At 40.2% G+C, this 18,990-nt stretch overlaps 2 protein-coding genes across 4 annotated transcripts in view; one reads left to right on the top strand and one right to left on the bottom strand.

Moving 5' to 3' along the window:
• Window positions 1–84: 84 nt before the first annotated feature.
• LOC133508356 (homeodomain-interacting protein kinase 1-like) lies at window positions 85–4,599 on the bottom strand. The gene is made up of 8 exons (XM_061834282.1): window positions 4,460–4,599; window positions 4,180–4,319; window positions 3,893–4,072; window positions 3,634–3,815; window positions 3,437–3,560; window positions 1,863–1,973; window positions 1,555–1,629; window positions 85–1,458 (listed from the first exon to the last, which is right to left on the bottom strand). Exons 1-8 carry the CDS (start codon window positions 4,494–4,496, stop codon window positions 1,075–1,077), a joined length of 1,233 nt encoding a protein of 410 aa, XP_061690266.1. The 5' UTR covers window positions 4,497–4,599; the 3' UTR covers window positions 85–1,074.
• il1rapl2 (interleukin 1 receptor accessory protein-like 2) overlaps window positions 1,193–18,990 on the top strand; it is a 338,297-nt gene continuing 320,499 nt past the window's right edge. For all 3 annotated transcript variants that reach the window (XR_009797039.1, XM_061834273.1, XM_061834271.1), the window contains exons 1-3: window positions 1,193–1,306; window positions 7,053–7,118; window positions 8,634–8,712. The gene's annotated coding sequence lies outside the window, so the exon portion shown is untranslated. The remainder of the gene's footprint in view (window positions 1,307–7,052; window positions 7,119–8,633; window positions 8,713–18,990) is intronic.

Below are 18,990 nucleotides of genomic sequence, written 5' to 3'. Positions count from 1 at the left end.
CCCTTTCTTCTTCTCTCCTCTCAGCTCCTCCCCCTGCATGTCCTAGTGGTACTGGTAGTTGGGTGCATGGATAAAGAAGTCAGCAAACTTGTTTCTTTTTATTTTTTCCCCACTTGGTGAAAAAAAAAAATAGTGTATTCATTTTAGCATTCAGCAATAAATTCCCTTATCTTCATGTCCATCGTTCTTGGAATATGCTAGATTTTTTGCAAGTTTTATCAAGAGCAACATGTAAAAAATAAAAGATTCCAAAATCACTCAATTCATATGAAAAATAAAACTTTATTCCTACCATTTTATAAAATGCCTGTCATCCTTATGAAAAATAGATGATTTTTTTCTTTTACTTGCTTTTGCTCCTGCAGTCTCATCCAATAATGTCATTTGTCGGGTTTTCCTTCTTCAGAGGATTCAATACAAGATGAGCTGACAGTGCATGCTCTTAGCACTCCAATTTAAAAAATGCTGAGTACACAAACTACTGTTGAGGATAACCACTGATTAGTCATTGAGATGATTGTTCATAATTTGATTGGTTGTGTGGAACCGATTGAAAATTTGAAGCAATCGGGGTAAAAGGTAAAAAGAGCATTACTTGGTTGCAACTGGCATACATGCCATTAATTTTGCCTCAACATGTCACCAGCTTTGGAGAGTTGGGTTAGATCCATGTAGATTTCAGCTATGGGAAAAAAAAAACTGACAAAGAATCATTTTGGAACCTTTAGATCTTCTCCCATTGGAAAGTTGATCAATAGATTTTGTTTCATAATTGTTTAAGGGAATTCAGTGGAAAAAAATGCTACATTTTTAGCACACCAACTGAACCACTGAACATATTTGCAGGGACATGATTCTTTCGAGTTTTGGTTTGTGGTACTATCAGCACCATGTTTTTTTCTTTATATCCTATTATAGAGATTGCAAAAGACAATAATACATTTTACCACAGTAGCTGGGCTAAATTTAAAAATAATTGAGTGGTTACATCATTATTTTAGTCATACCTTTGCAATAGTTGGAACGTTTTCTGTCCACATGAAAAGTGAATGAAGAATATCAAGGCCCTTTGACCTACTGGATCTTCGCTGAACAAGCGCCTTCAAGCAGTAACAGTAAAATGTTTTTCTTTATCCAGGAGAATAAACGTTTGATACAGTGCATATTCTTTGTCTTTGAAGGGCGTTTGTCCCTTTTATGTGGGTGAGCCGGAGAATCACCGACGCATCTGCAGCCCAGTTTGGTGCATTTCACAGCGGTCTGGTGTGTGACTGCTCGGAGGGCCCGATGAAGTCCCGGAGGCAAGGTGAGGTGGGAGCTGTTGTAGATGTAGCTCCTGGTGATAAATGGGTGCTTGAGAATTTTGCCGGGTGTAATTCTCTCTCTCTGGTCCCACTTGAACATTGCTTTTAGCAGCTCAAAAAAGCTGTCAACCTCGTTACCGCTCTCTGGAAACATCTGAATAGTTTATAAACATATTTAAACAGACAGATGCATTGAACTCTTAAAACCTGCATTCAATTTGGGTGAGAAATGAATGCCTTAGTGACCAACCTTGATAATTTCTTCCATTGTGCGTATCTGAAGACTCATTTGGACGTTTGACTCGTTTGAATATTCTTTATGTGTCTAAAAGAGGAAGAGAAATAGATAAGAGATTGAAAATGACAAACTAAACATACCATGGGACCAAGAATGTGTCCACACTGCCTTTCTGGTTCCGCCACCTCTAATATCTGCCGGTGCACAGAACATATTATCAACAGTATAAGTTCCAGGAAAATCTTGAAATTACATAATTAAATTCAGAAGGCAATAATAGGATTTCCATCATTTTAAGAACATCAATAATGAGATTTTACCTTGAAAGTCCACTGTCCCAAATCTGTCCTTTTGAAAAACTCTGTTGTTGCCTTTCCATCTTTTAGAACATTGTCTGGCGGCAGGCCAACGACACCACTCATACATTGCAGCTAGATACATAAGATTGAGGTCATTAGATATTAGAAATGCCCCATGCCATCAAAATAAAACATCTGAGTCATCTTCATTTTACAGGTATTAAAAAAACACACACAAGGACTGAAAGCTTTATCCTACTTTCATTGTTAAGGCTTCAAAGCAAAGCAAAGCAAAGCAAAGCAAACCAAATTTATTAGCATAGCGCATTTCATACACACGGTAACTCAACGTGCTTGACATGATTAAAGGCATTTGAAAACAAAGGGATAAAACATTTAAAACAGCATAAAAACAATAAAAATGACAAACAAAATATTTAAAAAAGACAATTAAAACCGCATACGGGGCATGATCAAAAAGTGGATATATTCACATCATGAAAAAAACAAGTTTTCAACCTGGATTTAAAAACATTCACACTTGGGGCTGACCTCACCTCTGTTGGCAACTTATTGCATTTGTGTGCAGCGTAATAGCTAAATGCTGCTTCACCATGTTTGCATTGGACTCTGCGCTCCACTATTTGACCTGAGTCAGTTGATCTCAGAGCTCTACTGGCTTTGTATTCCATAAGCATTTCTTTCATGTATTCAGGACCTAAATCATTTAGTGATTCATAGACCAGCATCAGCACTTTAAAATCTATTCTAAATCTGACTGGAAGCCAGTGCAAGGACTTTAGGATTGGAGTTATATGCTATGACCGCTTCGTTTTGGTCAGAACGTGAGCTGCAGCATTCTAAATGAGCTGCAGATGTTTAATACTCTTTTGGGGCGTCCAGTCAGAAGACCGTTACAGTAGTCAAGACACATACAAGACTTCATTCTAGATTTGTTCTTTGGATGGCAGAAGGCAGTTTTTGTAATTGATTTCATGATTGTTGAAATTCAGGTCGGAATCAATCAGAACGCAGCGGTTTCGGACTTGGTCTTTAAACCTAGAGAGTCTAGGTGTTTAATAACAGCAATTCTTTTTTCTTTATTGCCAAAAACAATTTTCTCAGTTTTTTCGTGATTTGGTTGAAGAAAATTCATTCAAGTGGTTGACTTGACCGACAAATCTAATTTAGTGCTGAAAATGGCTCGCTCTTTGATGGTGCAATTTTATCGGATCTACATATATGCAGTTTTTTTTGGGTGGGGATTCCTGAAAGTCATGGTTTTGGATTCTAATGCCAGTGATATACAAGTGGTTTGTCTTCTACAACAGATACTAATAATACTGAAGTAGTTTTCCATATCATCCATTCATGAAACATCCAATAGTCCCATATGTCAGATGTTTTGGACTAACTACAATAACTTGAAAAGGACACCCTGGGCATTTCCAACTCAAATTATCTTGTAAAAGGACATCAATAAAAAAATGGCTTTAACAATTTCAGAATACCTTAGCCAGAAAATACACTTGTCTAATAATACCAATCCCATTTCAGTGCTGACCAATTACTTGAAAAAGTATAGTAATACTTACTAAATCGTAATCTGTGGTTCCCATGAAGGGAAAAATGCCAACCACCATCTTTGCCATGACAACACCCAGTGACCAGATGTCAATGGCCTCGGAATACGGCTGTCTAAGGATAATCTCTGGAGCTCTTTTGTTAAGAAGATAAAATACAATTTGGTTTCAACAACAAAATAGTTAACAACCGTGAGAAGAGAACCTACCTGAAATAAGCAACCTGTCTCATTAAGACCTTCTTGGCTTCATGTCGACTGAGAGCCACACTGAAGTCAATCAGCTTCACTTTGAACGGCCGTTGTCCGTGATCCACCAGCATGATGTTGTCTGGTTTAACATCACCGTGGATCACTCCCACGGCTTTTAGAGCATCAAATGCTGTGGCGAGCTGAACGGCACCATTTACACATTTGTATTAATGACAATACACAACGGTGCCTGTGATAAAGAAAGATTCATCCTCACTTGCTGAATTACGGGTCTGATTTCCTTAAGAGTCATACGACCCTTTGCCTGATAATATTCTGACAGGCTGATATCCAACATTTCGAACACGAGATACTTGTCGCTGGAAGAGGCACCGTAGTACTTAACGATGTTGTCCCGATCCAGTCTAACGTCCATGAGCATTTGTAGTATGGATGCCTAGAAACACAAGTATGATCATGTGTAACATCGACTTGTTCAGGGTCCAATAAAACTGTTGTGAAGAAGAAAACACTTCAGGTAAATGCAGACGGCTATCTACACACCTCGCGATGGATGTTCCTCCCCGGCCTGGCGATCTTAACAGCCATGCTTTCTTTGGTTTCCCGGTCCAAACATTTGAGTACGACGCCATAGGTTCCTTTGCCCAAGACTTTGATTGTCTTATACTTTTGAGGAAGGATTTCTGAAATTAGGACAAACACAAGAGAATTCCTGTTGCGAGATTTCTCAAATGTTCTGCAGTATTTTATAATGCCTTTAATTATTCATAGCAGTTCTAATCATATTATGTAACTTTAAAACAAAGTCTTTCAAACAGGGTACCTTTAAGTTTTAAATTAATGGCGGTTTTCTGGTTCATGTTGGACTAGTATTGGTCTTTTTTATTTAGCTACATTATTTATATTAATTGCATCTTTCCTCATTGAACAAGGCACATGTGTGGAAGCAGGCATGTCTGAAACTAAGTCTAGAAATGATATCCAACCTTTAAATACTCTGATTTTAAAGCTTTGTAATGATGTCATCAAGCATGATGTTTGTGATGTCAGATGGAGGACAGCTTGTTCCGCATGGGATTGACTTGAGAGTGAATGCTGTTGATAAACTTCACTTTTTAAAAAACATAAATATCAGATCCATAATTGTTCAAGTTTTTTGCTATCTACTTACAGTTATGGTTCATGTAGTCCACTTCCTCTGGTTGTAGCAATCCTTTTAGATTTTTAAAAAGATTACCTTTCTTAGGGTGGCAAGGTGGATCAGGTGGTACAGCGTTGGATTCACAGTTCTGAGGACCCGGGTTCGATCCAGGCCCCACCTGTGTGGAGTTTGCATGTTCTCCCTGTGCCTGCGTTGGTTTTCTCCAAGTACTTCAGTTTCCTCCCACATTACAAAAATATGCAACATTAATTGGACACTCTAAATTGCCCCTAGGTGTGATTGTGAGTGCGGCTGTTTGTCTCCATGTGCCCTGCGATTGTTGACAGCTGGGATAGGCTCCACCACTCCCGTGACCCTCGTGAGGATAAGCGGCAAAGGAATTGGATGGATACCTTTCTTAGTTCCTCAGTGGGGAAGTTTGAAATTATATAATAAATAACCAAACACATAATAAACACCATAAATGTGATCCCTGTTCCAGTCCACAGTAATTTTTGGAATTCCATGCAAAGTTTTTATGTAAAATGTCACCAACTCACATGACATCATTATATCATATTAGTGATTCCTAAAGCTTAGGGCTAATTATAAAAAGGGAAATGACTTCAAAGTGAGAGTAAATATAAAATAAAAATACATTTTCAATAGCATAGAATGTTGAAGTCCATCTTTATTCTTAGACTGTATTCACTTGTAAGCGAGCTAATGAAAATGATGGTGTGTTGTGATCGTTTCACCACTGGATGACAGTAGAACATCATAAAGACCAACTAAGATAATTTTGTAGAGAAATTTTCATCACTGTAAAATGGCTTCACTCCACACATGAACTGGGAACTATTAGTCAAAAGTGAGTGTGATACAATGACTGGCAGGGGCCCTTGAGGATCAATCCACCCCCATCCCCCAAAACAAACAAAAAAAAACCCCCTGAGAAAACCAAAAACCAAAAACATTTTTAAGTGGTTGGGCCCAAAGTGAATCTTTAATTGCGACCCCAAATTGATGGCTGTACTGCTCTTGGCTTTAATTGACATATTCTGGGACTTGTTATCAGACAGGACTGAGCTCACCTAAGGGAAACTTTGATATGTGTCGTCGATCATGACATGTTCCATATATTTTATATATGTATTATATCCATCCATCCATCCCATCCATTTTCTTAGCCGCTTATGCTCACGAGGGTCGCGGGAGTGCTGGAACCTATCCCAACCGTCAACGGGCAGGAGGGAGGGTACACCCTGAACTGGCACATAGTGAAAAACAGCCGCACTCACAATCACACCTAGGGGCAATTTAGAGTGTCCAATTAATACTGCATGGTTTTGGGATATGGGAGGAAACTGGAGTGCCCGGAGAAAACCCACGCAGGCACGGGGAGAACATGCCAACTCCACATAGCGAGGGGCGAGATCGAACCCGGGTCCTCAAAACTGTGAGACCAACGCTGCACACCCCCGCCCCCCCCCCACACACGCACACACAAACACACTGTAATACTATATTCTGCCCCTGCAGTGGCCATTTTTTTTTTAATGAACTTGTCATTCAACACAACACCTTTTGGGTAGGGATTTTGCTGCTTAGGCAATTACAGTGACTGTTCCATTAATTCAATTATTTTTCAATAATTTCCCTCATGGTAAAGTAAGTTCATCCATCCATTAGGCGAGTCAACGTTTATGAGAATAGTCCCACTCAAGTGGGTCTGAGGTCACTAATATGTATCACAGCAGAGAGCAGGACAAGATGTGTTGCTGCAGGGGAAAATGAAAAGATGGACTGGAAAGAGGTTTATGAGTGATGGATGCATTATTCATTTAATATTGTGCGAGAGAAACCAAATCAATAAGTTAATATATAAATCGTTATCATGAGGTTTTTCGCTGCAGTCTTTCTGAGGTAAACACATTGAATAGTAACAAGACACGCACATTTAACGGGATTTATCATTGATATAAAAAGTTAATTTCTCCACAAAACAAAAACATGGTAAAGTGATACTGCACTAGCCAAAGAAGAACCCACTAGTGGGGATCTATATTTATTGGTATTTTCATCAACAGCATTTTACTTTGTTTCAATTTGCTATCTGCAGCCAGTTCCGCATTGCAAATGAAAATCTGATCTCAATTCCCTTCACAACCTTCGTTTCTCCATGCATTAAAGCATCATCAACGGTATAATCCTACCTTTAATGTTTAAGGTGATGCATTATGGTAACGTCTTGATTTTATTTCCTCCCCTAAAGGACCATCAAGGAACTGCAGCAAAATTTTCAAGTGGAAACATTAAAGATTAAAGGGGGAGTGATCAGGTAGGAACAGATGCTTTAATTAGGAGTCCAAGAAATGGTCATAGCACTTTGAGTGTGTGTGTGCATGTGTTTGATGGCTTTAATTAGTCGAAAAGTCAGTCGAAACCAAAATCCACAATGTAGCACCTCTATAAAGGCTCCCAACACCCTTCAGATGTCTCATGGGCTTTCTTTTTTCATCTGCTGTCTCCATTTTTAAATTGCTTTTTTCTCTTCCACAATGGTTGTTATAAGATTATGATGTACAATTTAAATCAGTGATGACCATATCCACAGCTGAGAGGCCATTTTGTTGAAATAAAGTACGACAGATTGTCTTGAGTTGAGATGCAAATGATCAGAATAAATATTATCACATCCATCCATCTATCCATTCATTTTCTTTGCCGCTTATCCTCACGAGGGTGACATCGTGTGCTGTAGCCTATCCCAGCTGTCAATGGGCAGGAGGCGGGGTCCACCCTGAACTGATTTGCGGCCAATCACACGGCACATCGAGACAAACAGCCGCACTCACAATCACACCTCGGGGCAATTTAGAATGTACAATTAACGTTCCATGTTTTCGGGATGTGGGTGGAAACCTGAGTGCCCAGTGGAAACCCACGCAGGCACAGGGAGAACATGCAAACTCCACACAGGCGGGTCCGGGATCGAACCGGGACCTCAGAATTATGAAAATATTATCACATCTTGTGGTATATTCACTTGGTTGGATACCAAAATCATTGCAGTTATTGGCTCAAGATCTGGTTCAGTGGAACCTCTGTTATCAAAGCCCCCAAAGCAATAGAATTTGGTTCTGATGCTACATATTACAAATGAGCATGCATACAGTAAACCATTCAAGACAACAAAAAATCTGAAGGGTTATATCCGCAAATGTATTGTTGGATTGTTATCTTTTGGCGATGCTGAATTCAACAGGAAACATTTAAATACAACCAGTCGACCAGACATTGAACTTGCTACGACATAGCTAGCAACAATATATATATATATATATATATATAATGGTTAAACCCATTTGTTCAGAAATCTTGAGTTTCCTAACCAGATCAATGTATTTATGTACAGTTTATCCCTGCGATCCAACTGCATGTTGGTCTGTCTGTGACATTGCAGCAGATTGTGGATGTATTGCGTGTGGTTTTTTTTTAGGCGGGATTGAGTGGGTCGGTCTGAGAAACAAACCCCATCTCCCATGATGCCCTGTGAACTGTGCATGGCATCATGGGAGATGCACATGCGCAGTGCAGGAAAGAAGGCCGAGCGCCGAACAGTCTGCTAACTTTATTGGAAGGTCCTACAATGCTTAAGTCAGAAAATGTAAAAAAATTACTGGACAGATTGTACAGCACATTTCATTAGTGTGTATGTCCTCTTAAAAAGGTTCCCTTAAAGGAAGTTTGAACATGTCCACATGTGTAGTTATAAATTTTACAATATGCAATTTATTTTCTGTGTTTTGAAGGTTCATTTTTTAAGAATGAACTTTATGTGTATTTTTTTCAGACTTTTGCAAAATTCCGTCAAGACATTGCAGCAATAGGAAAATGCAGGTCTGAGGGTGACAACAGTTGGCAACCAGTGGGTAAGCGGACGTTTACTAAAATTAAAAAATGGAACCGTCATGGACAATATTTAACCTTATTAGCTGTTTTAATACTCTACTTTAAATGGTAGAATGCACTGCATTCACAAATTCATCCAGGAAAAGAGGTGATAGTTAAGGTTGGAAAAGAGCACGCCTTAAACAGCAGTTTTTATTTCAACCTCGTGTTTAGTTATAATTAGCCAAATAAAAAAATACACAGAATTAAATCAGAATTGGAATCAGAATGAGCTTTTTGTGACAAGTATGTTACAAGACACATGGAATTCATAAAAAGCAGCGATTCTATTGAAACATTTCATCTGCGCGTCTGCATGTGTGTGAGTGGTGATGGATGTCTTTGAATTGAGAGGAGGTCGTTTTCAGCTCAGCACTTTGACCCTTGTCTCGGCAGACAAGCTTTCCCCGACACTGACATAAACGCACTGACATCTTGTCGCCTGCTTTGGAAATCTTTGTGTGTGTGTACTGCATGTTGGCGATTTCTATATTGCAAATGTTCCTGGAGAGGGCACAGTACAAAATTGTTACGTAACTTAAGCAGAGGAGATCAACTTCGTTGCACTTACTGTAGTACGAATTGAAGGGGGAAGTAACGACGTATGTAGCACTGGATGTGTGTTTTTTGTTGACTTATGTCTGTTCAATGCTTATCCTTTATAAAATTACATGCTATACTTTCTCCACAGGCGGTATGGTGGGTCAGCTGGAAAGAGTTGGCCTCACATTTCTGAGGTCCCCGTGTGGAGTTTGCATGTTCTCCCTGCATGGGTTTTCTCTGGGCACTCCGGTTTCCTCCCACATCCCAAAAACATCCATCCATCCATTTTCTTTCCCGCGTATCCTCACAATGGTCGTGGGGAGTGCTGGAGCCTATCCCAGCTGTCAATGGGCAGGAGGCAGGGTACACCCTGAACTGGTTGCCAGGCAATCGCAGGGCACATAGTGAAAAACAGCCGCACTCACAATCACACCTCGGGGCAATTTAAAGTGTCCAATTAATGTTGTATGTTTTTGGGATGTGGGAGGAAACATGGGGAGAACATGGAAACTCCACACAGGCGGGGCTGGGATCGAACCCGAGTCCTCAGAACTGTGAGGCCAACGCTGAACAGCAGGTCCACCGTGCCGCCCATCCCAAAAACATGCAACATTAATTGGACACGCTAAACTGCCCCAAGGTGTGATTGTGAGTGCGGCTGTTTGTCTATGTGCCCTGTGATTGGCTGGCGACCAGTTCAGGGTGTATCCCGCCTCCTGCCCATTGACAGCTGGGATAGGCTCCAGCACATCCCCGACCCTCGTGAGGATAAGCGGCTAAGAAAATGAATGTGATGACTTCCTACACATGCTGTTTATTTTCTGCAAACCCAAATCCAACCACGGCCGCCGTCCATTGCTTGAGCAAAATTAAAACTTTGATGGCAGCACGGAATAAAACTGCACATAGGGATGATGGGAAGTCTGGAGTGCTTTCACTAGAAAGGTGGAGGAAAGGCACGTGGTGGTAGGAAAGATAATGCGGTCTGCGGAAGTAAAAACAAGGACAAGGCAGAAGATGAATCAGGTTAAGTGTGTGCATGTGTATGTGTGTGCGCGTTTGTGACAAGGGGAAAGGTTGACGGGCTGATGATGTCATAGGGTGATATTTAGTTGACAGGGGCCACGCAACAGATGGGCCGCCAGGATGAGACTGAAAGTTGCTACGTCTTTACCTCAGTCAAGTGGACTCAGGGACACCTTTTGTTTCAGAAGTGATGTGACGCTAATTGGTCCAAAAGGTCCCAAGGTTCAAGTTAACACACAATCATGTGGCTCGCAGTCACATTTTTCATTCTTTCATCAGCAATGTTTTTACACGACTGTCTTAAGCGTTTCTGCTTTCAATAAGTATGAGAAGGAACAGTTTGAAGGACACAAGGAAGCAAGTAGTTTAGCATCACAAGGATGAGTTTTGCTTACAGTTACAGGACTTTCATATGACCAAAATTACAAATTGGATTACTGTTCAGAGAGAGAGTTGGTAATAAATCAAGCATGCAGAATCAGTATCCTGTATGGTTGAATTAGTTGCATGCGGGCCATTGGAGTAAACTTTAAAAATGCATAAACTGCTTAAGTAGACCAGGGGTGCAGAGACTTTTTTTTCTTCTATATTTAAAATACAGAATTAGCTTTTTGTGCACTGTATTGTCTGTGCTTTTATCCTCGATCACACTGTGACAAGGTGGAATTTTAACATTATACACCATCTCATCCTGTACTTTCTACTTTGGCTTCAGACCAGACCTTTCCCACTCGGAAAAAAGAAAATCTCATCCAGTTTAACCACTTTTTCTTCGATTATTCACATACTCATGACAGTACATCTTAAAACAGCAGCATTTCTTTTTTAACTTCCTCCATTAGTATCGAAAGTAAACATAAGCAGCATGCCGAGCTCGTCTTTGCTCTACGTAGCCTAGACTGTTTTGCTAACTAAAGCAGCGGTGGTGGACGCTGTCATTATAAAACACATTGATTGGCTGCATAAGTACTGTAACATTTGGTGTAAGGTAAACTAGGAAAAAGAGAGTGTGGTGGAGCAACGGTCATTGTTAGAGAAAGTTCTGTGTGCTGCCTAAAAGAAACCAGTGGCTTCTTCTTTTGATTTTTTTTTTTTTAAAGTACAGATGTGAAATCTGCCATTGGATGTAACAACCAGTCATCCCTCACTCATTGAATCACGTAGCAAAATACCACAAACTGAATACCGGTATGTTATACTTTCAGTTTGCATTGGATTATTTTTTTTTTACGCACAACGCAGAATATCTGCGAAGAGACTGTATCATCGGTGCGGAATTGCGCACACGCGCAATGTAGAGGGAACATCGGCTGCCGTCTTTTTTTTTTTGGTACGCTGTCCCGCGATCGACCAAGACTGATCGGTCGATCGCAATCGAAGCATTGAGCATCCCTGAAGTAGACCAAAGTGGTATTAAAGTCTTCTACTATCAAGCTGTAAATGTTTCTCAAGTAACCTAACTGTCTGTGTACCCTCAAGAAATGATGTCTGGATAGTAAATGACTTCAATAAGGTGGGAGGCGGGAACCGGGGGGGCTGGAAATATGTTTTGCGAAGAAAATGCATAGCGATGGACAAGGTTATGGCTTTCGGCTGTCACTCTTATTTGTTCTCCTGCCAGTCGGGACAAGTCATGGCACTTCTATGTTCTGTTCTGGTGCCTGTGATTTTCTACGCGAATGTCAATGAAGTCACTGAAATGTATGTGTGGGCACATTTTTAAGATTGCAAAAGAGAAATGAAAAAAATGTATGATAATAATGATTTGATATGATAAATGTTAGATATTTATGCCCGTGCCTCCGCAACCGCGCAAAGCAACATTTATTAGATGGTATGCGAATGATTGATTAAGGAATGATTCAGTTCCAGTCCTGCCTCTTTGTGCCACTATGAGTTCACCTTCTCTTTGCACCAATTACAATAATCGGAAAACCCACATCATTATCTTTTGAATACCTCGGGTGTTGTGAATTATTGCTTCGGACGGAACAGCCAACTAGAAAAAGAAACTCTGCTCAAGTAGACACTCGGTTCTTGCTCATCGGAGCGAAGGAGCCTTTCGTTTCATTCAGTTTAATTCTGGTTTCCCTGGAGAATGTATTTGGTCCATCTGTATAGTTAATAACCTTTGCTGTTCAAATACCCCACATCATTAGCAGCAGGGACATTGTGGTAGGCTCGGGAACATTGAAAATAATTGAAGACAGACTCTCTAATCTTGTGACCTTTAGGATGTGTAGGAGAAATGTTAATTATCTTGACTGAACCAACTGAACTTATGTGAGTGTAAGCACAGTTTGCCTTCCCGTGGTGACGCGCTGCCTGCCACAAAAGCTGCTGCCGGCTGTTAATAAATACGCTTTGGTTGTTGATACAAAGAATCGCTTCTGTTTTAAAAGTTCAAATCTTACCTATCAAACATGAAAACCGTGAGCTGACACAAATCGATATTCGGCTGTTAATTACAGATTTGTGGCTGATGCTAATTTTCACGTCTTCTGCTTTCTTGGGCAGGATTGTGAATGGCAATCAGGGAAACTTTGTCAAACTCATTTTAAATCATCAAATGTCTGTTACTTGAACAGAAACATGCCAGTGACACATACCAATGTAGCACCCTAAAACACTAACAGCCATATATTCTATTTCTCTCTTATTTTGACACCATCAATCAACTATCTGCTAACCAGACAGCGAGCACAACAAATTGGAGCACATTTTCTCGTCACATATTCAGTTTTTAAGAGCATGGTTTATAAGAGAGGTTTTATTTATTTTGTGAGTGCAGTTTAAATAACAATTCTCACGAATTCTCACAGTACTGAGGACCCGGGTTCAATACTGGCCCTGCTTGTGTGGAGTTTGCATATTCTCCCTGTGCCGATATGTGTTTTTCTCGGGGCACTCCGATTTCCTCCCACAACCCAAAAACATGCAACATTGATTGGACACTCTAAATTGCCCCTTGGTGTGATTGTGAGTGCGGCTGTTTGTCTATGTGGCCTGTGATTGGCTGGCAACCAATTCAGGGTGTGCCCTGTCTCCTGCCTGTTGACAGATGGGATAGGATCCTGCACTCCCATGACCCTTGTGAGGATAAGCGGCTAAGAAAATGGATGGACTAACGACACTAAATTATCCAGTAAATTAGGAGTTGTACACAGTCCATTCCAAGACAGTAGTTGACCTCCGAGTTGATACATTATCACAAACACTAGTCAAAATGTTAATATTTTAGAATTGGATACAAGAAAATTTCCCTCAATAATTTTCCTTGAGCTCTGCTCGTTATGTTGTAAAAGGTTTTGTGTAATATTTCTGCACAAATTGGCATTTAGTTGAGGTTTCATTAGGTTAAGCGGAAGAAGTTTTCAACTGTTTACTTCAGGGGGTCTTGCTACTTTTTATGAAGGAAGCACAAATGTTCCTTCCGTGTAGTGCACAACTTGCCTCAAGACCTATCTGTATATATACACATAAATAAACAAATCAATAAAAAAGACAATGCTCATGTTTATCAAGTCTAATAAATGGCACCCCAGGTGTCATAAACAAAAAGATTGGAAAACATGAAGCCGCCTGGTGTTTACTAGTTATTTCAAATGTTTTATCCAAAGAGACGAATGATTGTGCAAATGACTTTTTCCACTGTTACTCCGCAAAGGACATGCGGGGCAAAACAATCGAGTCATTAGCGCAGTCATTATTCTCGTCATTGGAGTCGGAATGCCTTGAATCTAACTTTTCTTATCAGTTTCTCCAGCGTTTCTTAACATCTCCCCTCTTTTTTTCTGATCCTTATGTTAGCGGTTCCCACCCAGAGCCCCATAATGTGCGCCATGTTAGGTTTTCGCACTCAACTTAAACTCCTGGATTGTCAAAAGCGCACAATCCCTTTTTTATTAAATGTCAAGGTTCAATTGCAGCGGCATCATCAGCCTGTGGTGCTGAAACATACTCAGATGAAGACATCAGGTGACAACGTATACACGTGGTCAATGGTCAATGTACTGAGCCATGGAGCTCAGCCATAACTCTTTGGCCTCTTTTATTGGTCTTTTCCCTTCTTTGAGTAACTATTCCAAAGCTTGACCTTGCTGTTTTTTTTCTTTTCTATTCACATCGTATATTTTCCAGTGATGGTAAACTAATTTTACGACTCATGTTACCCCAAGTCACTCACAAACATAAAGTTTTGTGTTGACACTGCATATTTTGTAAGACAGTGTCCCAAAAACTTCTCAGGATCTGCAAGTATGTATGTATGTATACATGTTTATGCTAGAAGATTACGCCCTTGAAATTTCCAAACCCCTGAATTTAGCAATTTTAAACAAATCTAATACACTGTACAAACTTATGAGAAAGATGGCATTGCTGTTTTGTTTTAAGAGCGCTGCGGCAGACATTTTCCAGTCAACTTCCATGAATGGTGGCAAAAGGAGAGGAAAGAAGTATTACCGTAATTTCCGCCTATATACTGCGACTTTTTACAGACGCTTTCAACCCAGCGGTTTATACGGTGATGCGGCTAATTTGTGCATTTTTTTGACGGCCGCATGGGTGCACTCGAGCGTAAAAGGTAAGAGTGAGACCGAATATATGTGCCGAGGAAGTGACTTTTACCGGTCCGGCCCTGTTAGCGCTGCGCTACTGCGTTACTGCCCTGTCTCAGTGATTTTTACCAGTATGTTTTTTTTTTAACCGGTCCTGTTAGCGCAGCAGCGCTAGCATTAGCATTAGCATGGCAGTGCTAGCGTTAAACTCTATGTGTACCGTCTTCCTTTGTAAATATCTCGTGTTTCAATATCAGTTTCAATGTGGGCACTTGCGGCTTTTAGACGGCTGCGGCCTATGCATGTACCAAATGGTATTTCCTTTAGAAATATACTCGGTGAGGCTTACAACCAGGTGCGCTCTGTAGGCCGGGAATTACTGTAGTATAACCCCAGTCGTTTGAACAAAAAATGCACCATTAAAAAATGCACAGATTCATATACCCGCATTCTCTCCTTTTTTCCATTTGAGTCACCCTATAATAAAATTGATGTCTATTACTAATGTCGTTAATATTTTTTCTCAAACTCCAACAAAGTTTTCTAACGGACAAACAACACTAATAGAGCACTCCATGATTGTATTGCAACCGTTTCTTGATTTTTCCCTATTTGACATTTGAGACAAGCTGCACAGTTGACCCCTATTTCACAATCAAGAATGGTACGCTCCCATCTGCCCATTCACCGTCTCTTTCCTCGGCCTTTTGAATGAGGACGTGGCCAACTGTCTCGCGGCATTTGTGGTATTTAGAAAGGATCTCTTTGCCTAAGGTGAATCGGAATGAGTTTTTGATGTGCTAGCCTTGTCTCTAGTGCTTCAGTACATTTTGATTCAACACCACTTGCAAACTCTTTTTGACAGCACAGAATGATGAGGCATGACCAAGGCCATGTAGGCGACCCGCGAGCTGCCTTTTAGACATGCAATACTATGAGCAACACTGTGCTGATATGTATAGTACTTATAAAGGACTGGATGACATTTTTGGTGCATTTGTAGATGCATATCGTACACTTACTGTTGGTCCAAGCGTACAATCGGCGTCTTTGTTTTTTTTTCTTTTCTACATCTCCATAATGGATTTGAAATAGATACCTGTAGTCAAGACAGATTGAGGTGAAGACTTTCAGATTTTTTTTCAAGGTTTTCACCAGTTTAGAATTACAGTAATTGGAGATGCAAATAAATTGAAGGAGAAGAAAACATATTTGGGACCATCCATTTCAGTGGTTTGAGGTAAATCCAACACAATATGCGTTTCACTTGCTAAACACAAATTTGATGGACAGACACGAAGCAACTAAATGATATTGCATGGATGGCCTGGAAAAGTGAATCATTTTCATCAAGGAGGCCGCACGGTGGGTCAGCTGGAAAGCATTGACCTCACAGTTCTGAAATCCCGGGTTCAATCCTGGCCCCGCCTGTGTGGAATTTGCATGTTTTCCCCGGGCCTGCGTGGGTTTTCTCCGGGCACTCCGGTTTCTTCCCACATCCCCAAAACATGCAACATTAATTGGACACTCTAAATTGCCCCTACTTGTGATTGTGTGTGCAGCTGTTTGTCTCGATGTGCCCTGCGATTGGCTGGCGACCAGTTCAGGGTGTACCCCGCCTCCTGCCCGTTGACAGCTGGGATAGACTCCAGCACTCCCTACGACCCTTGTGAGGATAAGTGGCTAAGAAAATGGATGGATTGATTTTTATCAAGGTATTATACTGGACCTACGTTTATGTGTAGATTGTTTGCATATAAAAGTCTCAAATGGGTTAATAGTTTTAATGGCCCACATGTTGGAAAATATAATGAAGAAATTTGGATTGACTAAGTAATTAAAAGTCTGAATGCCTTCTCCCTTGCCCTGCTCATTAACCTACAAACTAATAAGTTGCTAAGGATGTTAATATTGTGTTTCCCATGGATTCATAGCCTTGACACTTGACTAAAGTCCCCAGAACAACCCCTCCAGACAGCTGAACTCTGCAGAATTTGAATGTCAGTGTAACATACGACGAATATTAACCTGGTTGGTGCCTTGTGAAAAGGTGGATTGCGACCTTTCTCATTTTGTCCAGGCAACGAGGTGTGTGTTGCCTGGATGTCAGTGTCAGTGATGGATGGATTGCAGATGGTCAGGGCTCCATCTAATTATGCTGTGACGCTGGAGGAAGTCCCGCACAAAGGTCACTCAGGACACACACAGAGACACACACACACACACACACACACACATATATATATATATTATATATATATATATATATAATATATATATATATATTTTTTTTTTTTTTTTTCATGCATCTTTGGAACTCATCTAGTTTGATTAAAATGTGAAAAAAATTCTGTAAGATCTCATAAAAGTTTTGGCACCTCAGGGGGCTCTAATTATTCAATCATTATTCGATTAGATGTTTTAGTGTCTTTATTTTAATAATTGCTGATTTTGTCTGTCTTTTGTAGTCATTTTCCCCCGTGTGCTTTTCTGATCTTAATTTAATTAGATTTTTTTTTTTTTTTTTACTCACCTTTATGTGGATCTACTTAACACCTGCTATGATATGATATGTTATTGGGTAATGATTGATTTAAATTCTCGACATAAAAATACATCCTCCACACTTTGTGAGGTAATACTCTTTAATCTTTTTGATTAAAGGCTCCGACGGTCTCCTGGCGCAAACATTTCCCTTGTCATGTTCGGGCTGCCCGGACGCACAATCTCTCAAGTGACAGATGCAATAATGAGCCCACATGCGCCCTCCTTGTTCATGTGGACAAGACACGTTTTCTGTCTCGTTTGAAGCAAGTGTGAGCGTGTTTTAAAAAAAAAAAAAAAAAAATAAGAAAAAGAAAAAGACCAGAATTGTCCATATTATGGATCCATTTCCCTATAACAAGCAGCCACTTGCATACTAACGGGTCGACATGGATGAACTTCTTGACACATACACTGAACATAGTGATTGTGTTTTTAATGTGTGAAGGAATTTCATAGCTGATTAACGCCCGTTTTTACAAACATTCCAACTCCACTTGTCCTCTGTTAAGCTGGTGCCAAGGCCAGCTAACCGAGCAAAAGCCAGACAGACTACATTCTGCATTGGTCACTAGTCTAACAGCTAAAACTGGTGACAGCCATATTTGTATTTTTTTTATTTGTTTGTGGCTCATACAGTTGTGTTTTTCTCCAATTGCGCTTGTGTGTCAGCACATTGGTATTTGAAATGCTCCAGCAGTGATCGGCATTTGTTCCCTTTTGTTTTGAATAGATTTGGTTTCGTTTCATGTTCTGTCTGTCTCCCCATGTGTAGTCTAGTTCATGTCTTGTTTCCCCGTTAGGTTTTTAATTTCTACAGGTTCTCGACAGCCCTGTTCTTTGTTTTTGCAGACCCCTTCTGTAATGTCCCTCGTTGAAAGATTTGTATATTTTGTAAGATAAACATATTTATAACTAACTTACTTATCTTATGATGTGGTCCGTTAAAATGTTTTAAAAGAAAACGCGTCAGAATGACACCTCCTGACCTGTAAGAATCACTCAGTTTCTATGCGGAGTGCTCTGTACGTTATAGAGGATCTTGGACGTGTCTCCGGTGAGAATATGAGCATGACTTACATTAAGTCTGAAGGCAACTCATAACTACGTTGAATGTGTTCTAAACGTTTGAACCTTGGGAAACTTTTGTCTTTGTAAGTATTATATGTTCACAGACATTAGGTTGAGGTCACAAATGTGTTTTATTTGAGAGCTCGATGTAAACGAGTGATCGTTGATGCAGCTATTGTTATGTTTAGCATAAAGAAGATAGCTACTTGTACTTTGCATAATGGCGCACAGTGTAATCTATATTTTTCTGTATCTTTCATTTACAAATTTGTTAATTCATTAACCACAAGAGACCTCCATAAAAGCCAGAAAAGAACACCTTGTGTACGGAGTTTCTTTATAAGTTCGCTGGCTGCCTGGCTTCACATAGTAATGTGTCGTGAGGACAGCACACCTTCCATTTTGAAAACCACCGCTCTAGCCACTCGATTGTCAATTTAGTATTTTCATTCTTCCACATGCCTCGTTTTTTTTGTGAGAATAAATCATTCCTCTTTTTGGATTCATCCCAGCACA

Source organism: Syngnathoides biaculeatus, chromosome 11 (genome assembly GCF_019802595.1).
Source record: "Syngnathoides biaculeatus isolate LvHL_M chromosome 11, ASM1980259v1, whole genome shotgun sequence".
Taxonomy (NCBI): domain Eukaryota; kingdom Metazoa; phylum Chordata; class Actinopteri; order Syngnathiformes; family Syngnathidae; genus Syngnathoides; species Syngnathoides biaculeatus.
The sequence above is the reverse complement of the archived record's forward strand: the minus strand, read 5'-3'. Positions and strand labels throughout refer to the sequence as shown.

Bases quoted from the DNA above. Each gene is read 5' to 3' on its own strand.
- LOC133508356 (XM_061834282.1), bottom strand. From the start codon at position 4,496: ATGAACCAGAAAACCGCCATTAATTTAAAACTTAAAG. The intron at 3,561-3,633 runs GTAGGTTCTCTT...TCTTAACAAAAG, and splicing joins AGACAGGTTGCTTATTTCAG to AGCTCCAGAGATTATCCTTA. The intron at 1,974-3,436 runs GTAAGTATTACT...TTATGTATCTAG, and splicing joins GAACCACAGATTACGATTTA to CTGCAATGTATGAGTGGTGT.